The 18,221-nt window shown below is 43.2% G+C and overlaps 1 protein-coding gene across 4 annotated transcripts in view; it reads right to left on the bottom strand.

The window, feature by feature from the left end:
• Positions 1 to 18,221, bottom strand: part of LOC146861186 (neurabin-1-like) — a 611,401-nt gene that overhangs the window by 340,625 nt on the left and 252,555 nt on the right. For all 4 annotated transcript variants that reach the window (XM_085645289.1, XM_085645286.1, XM_085645285.1 and 1 more), the window contains exon 4: positions 3,980 to 4,084. In XM_085645289.1, the coding sequence (XP_085501415.1) occupies positions 3,980 to 4,084 (105 nt within the window). The remainder of the gene's footprint in view (positions 1 to 3,979; positions 4,085 to 18,221) is intronic.

Genomic DNA, 18,221 nt, shown 5'->3' with positions numbered 1-18,221 from the left:
AATTACAATGCCCATTATATAATTGCTTAACATATTTCAAAAGAACTTTAGAACATCTTAGCAAATTTCTCTGCTAGCTGGCCACCATCATGTCAAGGCATGGCCTAGACTAATAGATGCTTTGTATGTACCTTAAAAAAAATCCAGGTTTGGGAGCGATTATTACTGGTTAGAAACACCACTCTAACAGATATATGGTTGGTTGTAAAGTCTAACTAGATGTTTTCTTTAGGGGTTACGTTGGGTTGGTGACTAAGTCAAGCCCCTATCAGGACCTTGTTATAAAGGATATGGAAACAGTGAATAGAGAGGCATGAAAGTATATTCCGACTATAAATGGTTAGAAAAACTAGATTTAAGGATTTGGTTTCATGATTTAATCTCACTGCTAAGCTTTACAATTAAGGTAAATAAAAATGCCATTGAATAAACCAATTTAACTTGAATGGCAGGAAAGGTAAATTGTAACAATCCGTGCATACAACAGTGGTGTTCCTCACTTTACTCATTTTTTTTGTCAAACCATTTTTATTGCAGGTCCCAATATACTGTATAACACTCAGGATAAATGTCATTAACGCAGATTTCTCACCTCCTTAGTCATACATCCGTGCGGTACACACAGCCGTACTGCCCACATCCCGGAGGCCGGCCGGCGCCACTTAGCCATATGTTACATCTTTACATTTCTTACAAGTACGGTCGTCTAGTGGGGAAATCCGCTGCCTGCTTTTAAAGTTAACCCCCCTCACCCCCAAGATTCTCATGGATCTCGCATTCTTCTTCCATTAAGTTTGGACTTGCAATCCCTCCCTCGGTCCTCCCCCCCCCCCCCAGTGTCCCCCCCCCATAGCGCCTAGCCAGGAAGAGTCGGTATGTGTGGTGGTTAGCAGGAGAGTTCCATTAATTACTAAGCGTGTGTGACTGGCAGGGGAGCCGGTATTCCTCACTTTACTCATCACGACTATTTAAGATGCCTAATAACAAAAGAAAAACTAACTAAAGAATGAAGAGAATACTGTAGGAGAGTAGGGTCTGCAATCCTATGATCACCCAGATTTTTTGCTTTTTGCTTGATTGGTTTACGACTTTCCCTGGCCGTGGGCCTGCCAATCAGACCCACAGCCTAGCTGTTCTCTCTCGAAATTAACACACATGTACATTAGGTGCATCCACTAATTGGAACTGGGCCGCCTTATCAGTCCCTGTATCAGCATACCACAGGTATCCAGGGCATCGGTGTACCCAGGGCCTACCAGGGGCTGCAGCATGTATTATGCCACCCCTGGATGGCCGCCCAAATCTGACACAACTGGCTGCACGACAGCTGGGGCAAGGTGGTGTAATCACCCGTTGCTGTAGGTGTAGTATTCCTATACCTAACCCTAGAATGGACACATGGATTCCTATCAGTCACTCCTATGGCAGGCCTTATCAATCCTGAAGGCAGAGTGCGGGGAATCATGTGGGATGGTGCTCTGGCGCGAGCTGAGCCCGTCGACGGCTTGCGGAACCAAATCCTAATAGCCGTTCCATGGTGACGCGGGCCAACTGCCTTAAAATGCATTATAATCCTCGCGGTTATTTGCTAACTCTGGCATCGCATCACCCACACGTCGAGTAAGGTGTCATACGAATTGGAATACGAACCCCTCGCCAATTCTGGCGACGGGGTTAGCATTCCCCCCTTTTAGAGGGGCACGACATGGAAGTAACCTTGAACCCCGGTTAAAGTTGACTCAAGCCTCAGCATCACAAAATGGATGCTGCCACCATACACAAGTCTGACCTCCTGCTGCTGGGAGACCTTCCAGCGAGGGGAGCTTGGACAAAGGGTTTCCTGTCGAGGGCGGTGTTAGCACCATCCCAGACAGGGTTTGTGTATCCCAGGTAGGCAGGGCTGAAAGGAAGGTGATTGCAAGTGGCACCCCGGTGCTCACTGTGCATAGCCCGGCTCAAACCAGTTTCGGGGGCAACCCTGCCCCTGAGCTGGGGCGAAGCCGGACAAAGGATAGGGGTGTAACCACCCCCCTCCTGGCCCCACCCATAGGTAGGACCTATTCACGGGCCAGCCCCTTTTCCTAGAATAAAGGTAGGAGCGAGTCCCCTTCCCAAATTGGATAATTCTGAATCTTGAACTACTTTCCACGAAAGGAACTCTTGACTATTTCTGAAGACTCTCCCTTGTGGCTAAGGAGTAGCCACCCTGCACCAGCAGGCACCACCTAAGCGCTTGCGGTTTGCTGTAAGTCTCTCCCACGGATCAAGACTGCCCAGCTCGACGAGACCCGGGTTCCCTGCCATCTCTGACCTCTACCTACATCGTCAGCCCAGCTGAGATTCGTAGGTGTGACGAGACCTGCGGGACCGGCCATCTTCAGAGCCTGCACGACGCTTATCTAGCACGCCCACCGAGGGACCCTCGAGTGAGTGCACCTAGGGTTTGAGAAGCCCTAACCCTGAGCGGCTCCAGCACCGAAGTCTGCCTCCCCAGCATCCACGAGATCTGCGTGGGGGCCCTTCTGCTCCTTGCTGCTCACCGCGTTGTCCGACCACTCGCCGACCGGCTTGTGGCCCTCTTCACGACGCACCACGACAGTCTTTCATCACTGGTCTGGTGGCTCCAGACTGGCTCTTGCTCCCCTTCAACAGAGGAGTACCTCGGACCCTCCTGGTCCACTCCGGACGCCATCTTGACTCCCCCGCGTGGGTTTGCCACTGCCAAGACCTGCTGCCCCACTCCTGGGCCCAGCATCATCGACAGCAGACACCTTCGTGGGACAGCTCGCCCTCCATCCTGGTCGCCGCCGTACCTCCTGGTCCGAGGAACAGCAGAGTCCGACGTCATCCACTCACCTGGTCGAGGTGACTTCATCCGGTACCTTCCTGGTACCCACACGATCGCTGGCTAGCGGTTGAGAACTGAGTCCCCTCTGCTTTCAGGTTTCCTTCATCACCGATCCAGGCTTGGATCTCGCTGAACATCGACACTGGTCGCCTGCCAGCAACTTCTTCTTTCAGGCTCCTGAGACTACCACGAGGAGTCCCGACATCTTGCTGAACCCCACGCAGCCGCAGCCTCTGGGCTAGGTAACTCGAGCATCTCGGTGCTCCATCGTAGGTTCACTCTACAAGTGTCCAGTTCCTTTTTCGTTTAGTCCCACTGATCGGATCCCTCCGGAATCAGTAACTTTAAACTGTCTAACCTCTCCCATTCCACTTGCAGTGTAAATGGTTTCGTGCCCTTCGGGCATTTGTGTAAATTGTGCAACCAGAAGTATTTTCCTAAGAGTTTTGTATTGTGCTTAGCTCCCTGACTCATAACGAGCCAGGGTAGTCTTGTTATAAATAAATATCCTTTATTTTCATAACTTGTGTGGTGTCCTTTCACTTGGCGGTCAAGGGGTATATGTGATGGTAAACAGCTGGCTTAACACGCCCTCTAGAGTTTAGCCTGAAGACTGCTCTTGTAAACGCTACTAGGACAGCTGGTCTATAAGGTTGACTTACAACCAATCATCAATAAGGGTCGTTTGGAATGACACACAGTGATCACTAGAATAGTGAGCACTACATATCAGGCCAACTTCTCACAAATACAGACAATCTTTGTATGGTTGTTATGAAACAATAACCTTAATATTTTTCTTATAGCAGAGGATTAGGCCTCGGCCTTGGATAAGATGGACAATATTTGTATAATATGTCAGTGTGGCAAAGACAAAAACGTAGACTTGCGCACAAAAAATTGTTAGAAGCTAGCCTAGTGACAATGAAAATATATCGACATTGCAACATAACCGTTCCATTCCAGTACAGCATCAAGAAATTAGAATCCTAGTGCAAAGGAACACATTGCTTGTTTTAGTTCTAATGCTAGGGTCAGAGAGGCCATTCACCTACTCAGACAAACATTTTGACAGTGCAATTTTTTATGAAAAGCCAGTTCTTTCTAAAGAATACCAAATTTCTCACCCACCTGACTGTACCTTTCGTATTTTTAAGCACCGTGGCTGCAAAAAGTTGAGTTACTCCAACTAAACTTGTTCCATCGACTTCAACTATCTGGTCATTAACTTGAATCCTGTAAAAGAGATTGGAAATAGGCATTTTGACAATGGGAAAGCTTGATAATTACCAACCAGCACATTCAGATGATAAACACATTAGTTCCTACATTGCCAATCCACAAGGCTCCTCCTAAGTAGCAAAATGTTTATGAAGATAGTTTTCCATCTACCAGCGACTCAAGGAGGGAGGACAAAGGGAAAGTGTTAACTACATAAATAAAACATACCTACTTAATTATAAAGCACAGAAAATGTACTTTGCAACAATTTTGATGCTTCCAGTCCTAAACTATCTTCAATTGCCGAATAGTGGAAGCTGGCACAAGTCCAAAAACAATTCAGCACTTAAATTACAGATGTGTCAAACAAGTACAACACAATATCCTGCTCTCTGAAGCTAGAATGTCTCATATTCAGAGAGATTTATTTCTGTTCCTTATAAGGAGTTTGTCGTTAACAGATGATTAACCATTGTTAAGGGGATGGGTCTAAAGTGTAGGATTCTCTATAAAGGAGTCCCCACAAAAGGGCAATTTTATTACTCCTATACTTCTCTTCTTTTTTTATTTGTGGAAGAAAACTCCATATGGAAATATCACAATTAATATTATGAGGTAAAAACTGACATGGTAATTATCAAATAAATCTGTGAGTGCTTCTTTTAAAGCTACCTTTCATCTAGAAGGTAAGCATAGGTGGGTATAGCATATGTGTCCCGAGGGACGCATCGGACTCTGATGGCTTAACTGTGCGCAGAAACATGTCAGAAGATACCGTAAGTTACATTCCCGGTTATTTTAACTTTGTGAGTTTAACCAGAGGAAATTAAAGTTCAATATTTTGTACGCACTTCAGTATGGGAATGATTACATGATATAAAAAGTATAAACTGAAGTGTGCTGTATCAGTATGGGAAATAATCAAAATCGGATCTGTAGGAGCTGTGTGTAATTGTAAAAGTTCTGCACAGATTTAGGGGGGCAGGCTATTCCTATTCACTTCATCCTCTTCCCCAGCAACACATTTTTATTTTTAATTGCTTTGAAAAGCTGTATTTAAATAAATAATCGAATAATAAAACCAGGGCCAGATGCGAATTAATTCTTGTAGTTTCATAAAGGCTAACTAGAAAAGGAAATGGGACCTAGGCTAAAGAACTGTATGTCTCTCCAAGGCATGTTATTTTAGAGAAAACTGGATTTACAAATGGCACAACAAAACTATAAGAGAGACAACTGGCGATTGGTGGCTATTTAGGAGAGTGTGACCATCATGAAATTTCCGATACACCTCCCTTACGTTGTAATTGAGCGCTCAGGCATTAGATGTACCTGCTTCTGAAGGATACGGCGCGTGCATGTACGGGGGCCCACATCGCACAACAATACCAGATAGCGCGGGGTACTAGGCAGGGTTGCCCGCTCTCACCATTACTATTTATTTGAGCATTGGAGCCACTCTTACTTAAGCTCTGTACCTTGGCAGGACATAGAGGAATACGAATAAACAGAGGTGCATGTCGTTTCAGCGTATGCAGACTACCTCATCTTATATTTAAAAAATTTGGATTAAGAATATGACCCCAATCCCCACTCTTTTTAATGCATTCCAACGGCTTTCAGGGCTTTCCATTAATGAAAATAAATCAAATGTATACTTTAATGACGAAACCAGGGCCGGACCACTTCGCTTTGGACGCTGGACGTTTCAGACTGCAACCGTTACCTTTAAATATTTGGGTGTCCAGATATAGAGAGGTGGAAGATATATTAGATGGGAATCTGACTCGAGCTATAACAATGCTTAGAAAGCAAATAAGGTTCTGGACGTCATTACCTCTATCGGTACCGGGGCGTGCAACCATTGCTAAAATGGTGATGCTCCCGAGGCTGTTATATTACTTCGTCAATCTGCCTATCATAAATCCACTTCAGACGTTTCAATTACTGGAAACTCTTCTCATTGAACTGATATGAGTTTCGGGACGTAGGCGCATAGGCCTTCCTAAATTACAGCTGGCTACGAAACAAGGGGGACTGGGAGATCCAGACCTGCAAGCTTATTGCTACGCAGGCCAACTGCAATGGTTAGCGTAGTGGAATGCAGGCCACAACTTACGAGAAATCACTACGACTACCCAGGCATGGGAACGAGGAGACCTACACATACTGCTGCTTTCCTTTGACTGCGCCGTCTTGCGGACGGCCTTGGTGTATTAGAAGAAGGCAACGCGATACACAAAGACATTGGCGCCTTACTCTCCCAATATACCCCTACTGGGACTCCCTCTACCATCGGGGACAGTAACTCTTAGACATATAGCGGCATGGGTGAGAACGGTGGTGACCACATTAGGCACGTTCTTTACCAAAGGTATTTTAATGAATTATGATGCATTTGCGAGAGAAATGGGAGTGCCGAATAGATTATTTCTGTTCGATGCACACATCTCTAGTTATGTCTGAACAGTATGGCCCCCAGAAGGAGAGGAGCCGTCAACACATGCACTGACACGCATGCAATATTTGATGGGAAACGGTAGTCACCTGATGAAATGGCTATACCGGGGTGTTCGTACTCACACTATTAGCACTTCAGACAACCAGTGACAAGTGGGACACAGATATTGGCTGTGCGCTCACAGATAGGGAATGGGAGACACTACTGGAACACCCGTGAAAGGTGTCCAGGAATCCAAAATGTAAGTTTATAAAACTTATGATTGTTCACCGGGCATATTTGACACTGCACAAACTAAGCTTAATGTTCCCAGAGGTAATGGATAGCTGCCCCTGCTGCCACTCCTCAAATGCCAGTTTATTGCATGTGTTATGGGACTGCCCAAGGCTGAACCATTACTGGTCATCAGTGCAAGAAATGGGGAATGGTGTAGCCCCGGCACAGAACAATAGGACACTGGAATATTGCCTCTTGGGATTAGGACCTAAGAGAAAGAAGGGCAGCTCTGTCCGCAAATATGTTAATCTGGCATTGATTTTAGCTAAAAGAAACATAACTATGAGGTGGAAGGCTGCCAGATCGTCCTCAGTCTTAGACTGGTATAACTAGATGATCAGATGGGGGTAAAGCGGAGCTTAAGCGGGAGGAGCAGAGGGGGTTGCGAAAGATACCCATTTCGCTAGACTGGAATGCAATGTTGGAAGAATTTACGGCTATAGATCTACAGACCTAGAACTGGGGCATATATATATTCACTGAAAAAACCATAGGTTTCACACACGTTATAGTTAGGAATTAGCATTTAAAAAACCTTGCAAATTCAGTGAAAAAACCATAGGTTTCACACATGCTATAGTTAGCTGGAGATTTTACTCATAAAAAACCAATGAAATTCCCCCGTTATAGTTAGTGCAGGCAACTATAACTCACGCGACCGCAATCCTCTGCTGATGCTAATACTGTATTTAGACACTTATTTGCCCATGTCTTCTTCCATTAAATTTTAGCTATACATATATTACAAATATTTTTTTTTCATAAAGACACATATGTTATCAGCAGAGGATTGCGGTCGCGTGAGTTATAGTTGCCTGCACTAACTATAACGGGGGAAGTGTGAAACCTATTTGTGACTTTATTCCATTATTGTTTTGTTACCAGGGGTCAACATTTTAAATCATTTAGTCCTGAGGATGGTCTTATCAAAGAAACTGTAAAGACCGAAACGTCGACTTCACACTGTTTTCCAATGAACCAACTGTCTATGATTTTGTGAAAAAGTGTTTGACCAATTATCAATGTGAAGACTTGAATTATTCAATTATTTTCTTTCACTTCATAAACAATTGCTGCTATGTAAAGTACCCTTTTGAATTATGATTATAAAATTTAACTTTTAATACACACCTTTTCTTTTGATTATTTTGTTTATGTCCTCTCTCCTCCGTAGCCTAGTTAAGACCAATTTGTATTGATATGCTCTCATTTATCTAATGAACATTCTGAGAAATTAAGTTGATCTAAAATCATATAAATAACAGCGATTAAGACTGTAGGGATACTACTAACCTACCATTGATTAATATCCAAAAGCTTTTTATTTGCATTGAATAAATCCCTTGAAGGCACCTTCTTACCCATTCACTTATATTTGCCCAAGCCCTCAAGGGTATATTGGGTTGTCCATTACACGTTTTCGAAACCTATAGGGGGCACTGACTCCAAGATGGCTTCGACTCTGAGGTAGTGCTTTGATCCTAAAGGGGTGCAGCCTATAAACAATCCTTTAAACTCTATTACCTTGCCTTTACCAGGCATTACTGCACATACTTACATCAGCTCTTTTCATCAGATTCAACAAAGGTGCTTCTTTTGAGATGGTCGTGAGGGACAATGCAGAGTTTCTTAACTTGCAGCTCCCTTCAATGGAGATCAAAAGGAACGTATTGATGGAGACCTGACCTGAACCTCTCCCTCCATTTAAAGCGGACTTACTGGATAACCTCTTGGTCAAAGCCATGGTCTGGCCCACACAGGAGCCAGTGCAACCCATGGAATATTTTAAAATAAATACATAAATAAATGTAAGATGGGCATCCGTGGGTGGTGGCCCAATAATAGTTACTTGAGCACCTACGTCAAAGACCACGCTCAGCAGGGGGTTGACCTCCCATAGGTGATTTGGCGCAGGGCCAGGCCGTATGCCACACCTTCTGGCCAGCCATGCACAAGGGCTTGGCTGTCTTATGAAGAGCTGGGCGCAAGGCCGAGCTAGAGGCCAGGCCCTAGGGGCCAACCTCCCGCTGCACACAGCTGAAAGCTGCACACAGTAGGGGGCTGGCTGTAGATGTATCGTAATAAGATTAAAGTGGAGTTCAATGTGAAAAGGTAGTTTGATTTTGACTTATAATTTTTTTAAAACAGAAATTCACTAAAAAGCACTACCATTTGAAATCCAAAAAAGCACTGAAATGTGCCAGTTTAAAATGCAGCACTAGCCCTCAAGGAAAACTACTTAGACTATGATGGCACTTACTACCTGCAAACTAACGGAACCTCGATGGGCAGTGTTTTTGCTCCTAGTGTGGCAGGACTGTATGTTCACCATTTCGAGCAGGAACACGTCATGTCAATGACCAACCCATACTCAAAAAATTTAAAGACTTGGCACAGGTATATAGATGACATCTTCCCGATTTGGGAAGGAACACAGGATGTACTAAACGTTTTTCTCACTTGGCTTAATGAGCGTGACCCTTACCTACGATTCACGTGCACCTCCAGTGCCACCGAGCTGGCCGTCCTGGATCTTAACACTCGAGCAGAACAAGGGACTCTGCGCACCACCTCCCACTACAAACCAACAGCTAGGAACTCACTGTTGCGATTTGACAGCTTCCGCCCCAGACCATTAAGGGAAAATCTACCATTTGGGCAATTCCTGCGGATCCGCAGAAACTGCAGCCACCTAGAGGACTACAAAGACAATCCCGCACCTTATCACACAAACTATAGGAACGTGGATATCCCAATGCCATTATTACAAAAACCAGCAAAAGGGTACGCAATATAAACAGAGGATCACTATTGGAAACCGTAACAAAAGACCAAGATCCACCACCCATGACCTGTGTGACCACCTATAATACAGCGTCAAATCAAGTTTCCAGCATCAACCGCAAACACTGGAAGATAATCAATTTAGGCACCAGAAAATGGGATATCCCGCGCTTTGCATTCAAACGTGCCAACAACCTTAACCCCTTCAGCGCTGCGCGGATTCCCCCGCGGTGCTGAAGGGTTCTAGCGCGGGCGTGGTCATGACGGAACGGTTCCGTCATGAGCACAGCTCAACCGATGCTCATGACGGAACCGTTCCGTCATGAGCATCGAAGGGGTTAAAGACAAACTAGTGTCAACAAGACCACGTGCCAGTCTCAAATCTATGAACAACACAGTCCTTAACTGTTGGGGCCTTCCCAAAGTCACTGGACATTATCCATGCAACAACTGCAGTGTGTGCCATCTCACCAAACCAACGAAAACTCTCAACCTTGAACCTGGCAAAATCTGGACACAACACCAACACACCAACTGCAACTCCAGTAACCTTGTGTACCTCATAACATGCCTCTGTGGGCTCCGTAACGTGGGCATGACGACCCGCAAAATCAGGACCAGAGTGGTTGTCACAGAAGTGTGACAAAAACATCAGCAGACTGACAGATCACTACCTCAGTGCACACCACACCCCCAATGACATGTCCTGGACTGTCATTGAACAATTTGACATTCACCAAACAGACAATGACCGGATCCTTCATACCAAATAACAGAGATGGATCCATCGCCTCTCCACGCAGCAACCGGGCCTGGATGACTCCATACCCTGGAGCTCACTAAAAACATGAATTTCTTACTCTTGATTCCCCTCCGTGTTAAACGTCCACCTGTTGTATTGGCCAGTTATAACACACCTGGCACCCCGCAGCGCTCTTTAAGTTCTCTTTCCCCAGTTAGCGCTCTTGTTTTACAACTGTACACTAATCTGTGTACACTGGGTACAGCTCACCCAGCCATCCCAATGCGCAGGCGCCGACATTCGGCACCGCACATGCTCACAGCAGAGCACACTATTCCCCCGCACATGGGCATGCTCGCAGCAGGATACTCTTCTGGGCATGCTCACAACAGGATACACTGCTCTCCCGCCCATGTGCAGTACAGCCATGACTCAGCGTGTCCTCGCACAGTCTGTCTTCTCTGTCCTTCCCCGCACAGGTGTTCAGAATGATGCAGCCTGCATTTAAAGCACAAACCTGGCCGAGGACAGCCCATCGGAGGCCGCAGAGATGACTGGAGGCTCAACGCAGACACTGACCGAAAGTATCGTGAGTAAACAAAGTGCTTCAGCTACAAGCTCTTTTTCCACAGGTCCCTAACCCCCTAAGGACCCTTTATCTTCCCAGGGTCCATTCCTCTGCCGGACTTCTCCATGGGGCATGTTTGGGAACAAGCCAACGTGAGGATAATCTTCCTTTCATGCACTTTCCACCGTTTCTTTGTGTATTGATGCGCTTACGATGCTTAGCCCACCACAAAACTTTGTGTACATATGATAACTCTCACCTTAGCCATATCACCAATATGGCTACACCATTTGCCGCTTATTTATCGTCTACACAGCGCAATAGATATCGGCAATCAAACTGTCTTGTGAATATGTAACCATACTGAGACTCTCCCCTGTATGTGTGTCCTGTCATACTTGTTGTATGTCCAGTAATGCTGTAAGAGGGAATCCCCCTCTCACATGTAAAGCACCTTAGCGAGTGCTACACATTTCTCAAAATTGCACAATCACTTAAATCTAAGTAATTTGCACCTACACACTTTGGTCCTGAGGAAAGCCAGTTTTAATCATAAAGGCCTGGCTGAAACATGTAGACCACACCTGGATGTAGGAAACCCTAATTAACATTCCTATAACATCCAACAGCCTTTTTTAATGCTAGCAGTGACCCAGTTATTCAAATATAATTTACCCTCGGGTACTGGGATCCCTGCATAGCTTTTAAATTGTCACCTTCACGTCACTACACTGCACACTCAGATACATACCTGCTCCGCTGTATCCAGGCGTCGAAGCACACCCGGGACACACTCTGTGTCACTGGGTGGGCCCGATGATGAAGCATGCCACCAACTAGGTTGGTGGGTGGGGGCTTCATGAACAAACAAAATGGTTTGTACCCTGCCTTACAGTCTTGAGTCTATGTAAATTCACAAATAGGCCAGTCCTTTTTGATCTCACATAAGAAGAACTTACACAGCTGTGATGCAGTCCTTATGATCACACATACATCATCACTGATTTCTGAAATCTACAGCAGTGCAGATTTTGAACTGTGGCTCAAATGAGGAGTAGACGTAGGGAGATTAGGAATCTAAGCTGGATGGAGGAACAATATTAACTTTAAACACCCCTCTATGCCTCAAACTTGCAGAATGAAAAGTTAACCCATTTCACCCCTGATGGGGTGATGCCAAGAAGACAGAGAAAAGAAAGTATACCTGTTGCTGGTTGTAATATTGCCAGCATGGATGCTGGCATAAGGGACAGCTTTCTGTTTCAAGTTCTCACATTTAAAAAGAATGGAAGACCTGGTTTAAAACCAGAGACCAAACAATCTGGAATTTGCCAGGGGGAGGATTTGTGAGCTGTGGAGTGTTGAATTTCACTAGGTCATGAGGCAGATGGAGTGTTATCTTCCATATACTGGCTTACCACTTTTAGAAAAAGGGAGGGCCTGGCTGTATGCCTACCTGGCCAGAAGGAGCATTTGACATAGCTTGCAAACAAAATATTCTTTTGATAACCATACATCCAAATACAAACTAACAAGCATCAAACTAGTGTCTCTAAATTTGCCGAAACTACATAGTGTACTCTCAGGGTTGTGCATTTTTTATTTCTATGTATTTTCTGCCATAGCCATCTATGTTCCAAGAGTGAGATTCTGTTTTTCTCTATTCATACAGCATTTGCAGCCTTCATTCATTCTAGTTGCACATCTTTGTGCTTACTAGGACGTTCGTTTTTGTGCTTACCATGACGTTCGTTGGTTAAGACTATTAAAATAAATTAGGGATACTGACTGACACCAAATAAATACACTTGTTTATTTCACTGAATGGACAAGGATAAAGGTGACTCGGTCGGATTTAATGGCAGGAAAATCTGGAGACAGACCATTTACTATCTTTGTTGTACATTTACTTAAATTTATTTTGGGGGTACTGACAGGGTGCTAATATTTTGCTGGCATGTACCCCATGCTTGCACACATTCAATCTTTCTACAATAATGAGCTGCCAACGGTGTCCGCAGTCAGTTTTTAATATACATTGAGAATGTTTGTAGCAGCTCAGCATTGATTACCAGCTTAGATGATTTTGGTAGAGCTAGTCTATTCAAATTGAAATTAAGATTTTAATAATTTTACTTGTGTTGATAGTATGTGCATTAATAGATCATGTATTAAATACTATCCTTTTTAGTGTACTGGGATGTCCAATCGTAGATGTTCTAGTCGATCCTGTGCCCCTCCTTATAGACAAATGGAACTTCTGCAGCACACCGAAGAGGGTACTGTAGCACATTTTTGCGTAGTATTAACAATGGTTTGCGGTTCAGGCAACTTGGAAAGGCTTTTACTCTCCTAAACTGGTCAAACTCTAATCTCTACTAAACGTGATGCAATCATTAATAGACAAATTATAAGAAGCATTACATTTATTTATCCCCCAACCTAATCCTGAGAGTGGTGGGGGCAGAAATGTTGGGGACAGCACCAAACAGGATGACAAAGAAGTCTGTGACAACAATGGTAAAACTGAACCCACATTCTCCACCGAAGAGTGAAGAATAGTTCAGAAAAATATACTCCAAATTCAATGAACTCTGCTTTTATATTAGATGAATCCACTGGGACTGCTCTGCAGCTTGATGATCCAGTTACAACATCTGTTGCCTCCCAGTCCGCATCTATGACTGAAGCCCATCTAGCCAAAACTGTACAGAACAGCCAAAGGGCACCAAATCTTACCAGATTTGAACTGGTGATTTAAAAAGAACAAAAGGTAATCTTTAGAAAGTTCAACAAACAAAATTGTGAATTAGCCAAGTGAGACCACTATAAATAAGACCATACCAAATGAACCAACACAAACACACAATTTCAGTTTGTACCTCAGAAAATAAATGAAGCCCGAAGACACCACCAGTTAGTATAGTGTTATACAGTCACAATTTGTACTTTAATGCAGCTTCTAAAGAAGAATAAGAAAAAATGTAGAGTAAATCAATCAAGAAGGTTCTTTTACAAGGATAGCCTGCTCAGAACGCAGAATTTATAAAAAGAAACTTTGTCCAATAAAAGATAGGAATTAGTTTGACTTTTTTAATTAAAAAAAAAAATCTGTTTGACATATGAAGTCAAACATGATCATGAATAATCGTAATCCAATTAATAAATGAATTCTTTAAGTAGAGGTTTACCTCCCAACTTTAGAAGCACATTATAATTACATTTTCATTGTTCAGGGAGGTGAGTAAAGAAAAACAAATGATTAGAAAATCACCTGGGCACAGAACAGTACGTTATTTAAAAATAGCAATATAATGGGTATCCCAGGAAGGCAAATCCAGAGCCTTACAATAATCGCAAACAATCGCATGTTGTTACACCAATTGTTCACGCAGATTAATTGAATTAACAGAATTTATATTACTGTGTGGATCCCAGCTAAACTTAGCCCAGATGTGATCACATTTTTCAATAGAGCGAGGCCCCCTCGATTTAGCCAATGCAAGTTCCAGCTCATAGATCTTCATAATTGGCCACCACTCAGCTACCCAAGGAGGCGATGAGAAAATCCATGCTCTGGCAATGCAGAGTCTGGCCGAAACAATAATGATCAATAATATTTGTTTTAATCAGAGGTCTGCTTCCACTCTATAACCTAACAATCTCTTTATATGTAAACTATGTGTCCTAACAAATGCATAATTGAGAGAGCCGATTCACATCTCCCCGGAACTCTCCCAATTTGGGGCAGGTAGCAAACATATGTAAAATATTTGCAGCCACATAGCATATTTGGAACACTTGGTCTTATCCTCATTATTGTTCCTGGGCCCACCTAGTGATTCTATCAGGAGTATAATAGAGCATACAAATAGTTTTAAATTGATGCAATTTTAAATTAACAGAATGTACCGAACCCCCTATCACCTCTAATGCAGCGAGAATTTCAAAGGGAACTATTTCGTCAGAACGAACATTAATCCATTTTACAGCAAGTTTAAGACTATCATTGGCCCTATATGACAAATGTTTTGATAGGTGGTGCTAATTAGTGACTTTTTAGATGCCCTGTGAAGGCATGTAAGTCGGTATGGACTTGCAGATAGTGTTATAATCCTACAGCCCACCCAAATATAATCCCTAATCTGTAAATACTTTAAGAAAAAAGGATGAGGAAGATAATCTAAAGTTGCAACCCTTCAAATGTGCAAAACCCATTTAGGTCATATAAATGTCCTAATTGCTCAACCAGCATGACCAAGCTCTACAAGTAGAGTCATGAAATATAGCCTGTAGTATTGGGTTATCCCATAAAGGCATATCCGAATGCATGAGTGGTAGAGAATATCTGGAGGAAATCGCACGCCATACATATACGATATCCTTAATAAACTTAAATCTTACCCGCTTGAAATAGTGGGATCCCAGAGTCTGTATAAAAACAATCTGCTATCTGATCCAAGTGCAAAGCGGTAACAGAAATAAGGTAGAGTCCATATTGACAATTGTAAAGAGAAAAAGCAGCCCAAAAGTAAAGCCTGAAATCAAGGAGCTGAAGCCTTCCCTTGTTTATAAGGAAACTTAAAAACGCATTGCCCGCCGAGCCAGTCTATAATCCCAGATAAAACTGCAGATGGCGCCTTCTAATTGTTTAAAAAAAAGAATTTGGGACACGTAAGTAAATAAGTATATATAATATAATATTTTGGGTAAAACATTCCTTTTAATAGTATAACAGACCAATAATGCTGATAGGTAACTTATTCCCACAGTTTAAATTCTTTATGACAGATTGTAAAAGAGTCATAATTGAACTTAACTATTTGTTCCACCTGTGATGTAAACTGAACACCTAAGTATGTAGCTAACGAGCCAACACCAGGTATCAAAATTTCTGCCCGAAAGTTAAGAACTTGTGTTTTAGCCAAGGTTATTTACAGCCAGAATATGTACCAAATGTATTGGCTTCATCCTTAAAAGAGGTGAGGGCAGCTGAGGGATTAGAAGACTAGATTGCCATGTCATCAGCGTAGACAGTCATTTTAAGATCACAACGCCAGGACAGAATAGGCTGAATAGAATAATTCAGATGCAGAGAACATAAATATTGCTCCATATATAAAGCAAATAATAAAGGGAGAGTGGGCAAACCTGCCGGGTGCCACGATATATCCTAAAAGGTGTGGATAATATCCCTGCATAAGCCAATTGTTCACTAGGACTTTTATATAAAGTCTGTACTCATTTGAACAAGCACCCTTGCAGGCTGGAGGCAGCCATCAGTGCCCAGAGACACTCCCAGACCACCCGGTCAAACCCTCTCTCAGGGTCTAATAGTATAATTCCCATGTTAAAACAGGATTTCTCTGCCACATCCCCCTGAAATAAAGTCATGCTACTGGTAAGACACTAGCCCAGTAATTAGGGGAGTGAAGCTGGGCTGCTAAAATCTTTGCAAATATTTAGGCATTGGCGTGGATAGGAGATATTGGGTGGTACAAACCACGCTCTTCTGGTGGCTTGCCTTTCTTTATAAAAATGACTAGATTAGTCATATTCCAAGAGCAGGGCACTTCCCCACTTGTCCCAACATATTGAATAACTTTATTCAGAAGAGGAGTGATAATATACTTGAAGGTTTTATAACATTCCAGTGGTATTGCATTGTCTGCCGATGCTTTACCAGAGGACAACGCAGATAAAGCCATATTTTCATTAAGGGTAATATCTTCGCATCTCACCAAGTATAGGCAAACTGCAGCCCTGAAAATATCGCCCAAACGCCGTCTCAAATATATCAGGCGGACCATAAAGACCCTGGCAAAAAACTGAGAATTACTCCACAATTGCATGCGAGTGTAGCAGACCACCATCGCCTTCGAAGGAATGGTTGAGGCTCTTGGATTTTCTATCTGCAATTTGGTGTGCCAGCATACGCCCAACCTGCTTTCCATGCTTATACTGAAGGGACCGATGCCTACTGTAACTGGCAACAACTTTCTCTTTCAATGCCCTCCTCAATTCTGATCGATTTTCAATCGAAGCATAATATAATTTCTGTTTATCGGTACCCCTCTTTACAATTTCACTACCATGTGAATGTTCCAATCGTGTAACTGACTGGCAAAGTGCCTGCACCTTGATTAGTTTATCCCTGTTTTAACGGGAATTAACTGCTGTGTAATACACCTAATAAAAGCCTTCACTGCATCCCAGACAACCGGTGCAGATGCCGTACCAGGATTAATTTGAACAAACCCAGAAAAGGTTTTTGAAGTGGATAGGATATATTCTGTATCTGAAACTAAATGACGAGGAAAGGAAACGGGCGCCTTTGGTTTCTTGCTGCCTGTTAGTGGCAGAGTAACAATATAGGATTATGATCTGAGGTAACTCTGGTACATACTTCTAGGTTTGCTCCTTGCAATAAGCTACCACTGACAAAAAACACGTGAATCCTGGAATAGTGTTTATGTAGGATCAAATAGGGGTATCCTGGCACTGATGAGTGTAGTGCCATCCATACAGCACTCAATTAATGTAAGCGAGTCAGTTAAAAAAAAATAGAGGTCCTAGTTTTCACCATTCAGGAGAGGCCCGATGATTAGTGGAGTCAGTACTGTAGTGCAAAATGCAATTAAAAGTCACCCATGATAAAAATCACAAGACCATTCCAGTAATTCAAGAGATAGCCCATCTACCATATCCGGCTCATACACCGTAGGCCCATAAACTGTAAAACCCATATTTTGTACCATATAATATAAGCAGCACTATCACTCAGACCCCTGGGATCCACACCAGTTTTAAATACATTGTATTCAAATTTTTGTCAGCCAAAATGGCTACCCCCACGGATAGAGACAGACTGGATGTACAACCAATTATATTGTATCCAAGATGCTTAAGTAGTGATCTGTCCTTATATGTTAAGTGTGTCTCCGTTAGCGATACTAAATGACGCTGATACATTTTAATTTCCTCATGGACTAATTGGCATTTACTGGATACATTTAAACCAGAAACATTCCAACAGACATTTAAAGGTACCCATTAAAAAGACCCAACAGTTTCAACCATTTGAAAAAGCCATCCTGAAGCCAAAGAGCCCCCTCACCTCACAGTTTGACAGAAGAAAATACCAAATCGCATATTAGCATTTGACCAGTTTGACTTATTTTATCCTCCAAAAGAGCCCACCACACTACCTCCGCAGCAAACTAACAAACCCAACCACCCATTTCCCCCCCCGGACTCTGGCTGAGAGAATAATTCCTAAACCCGAAGCGGTCAATGTACATGACATCCCAAGAGAACCTAC

Source organism: Triturus cristatus, chromosome 3_1 (genome assembly GCF_964204655.1).
Source record: "Triturus cristatus chromosome 3_1, aTriCri1.1, whole genome shotgun sequence".
Lineage (NCBI taxonomy): Eukaryota > Metazoa > Chordata > Amphibia > Caudata > Salamandridae > Triturus > Triturus cristatus.
Note: the sequence above shows the minus strand (reverse complement) of the source record. Positions and strands in the feature narration are given on the sequence as shown.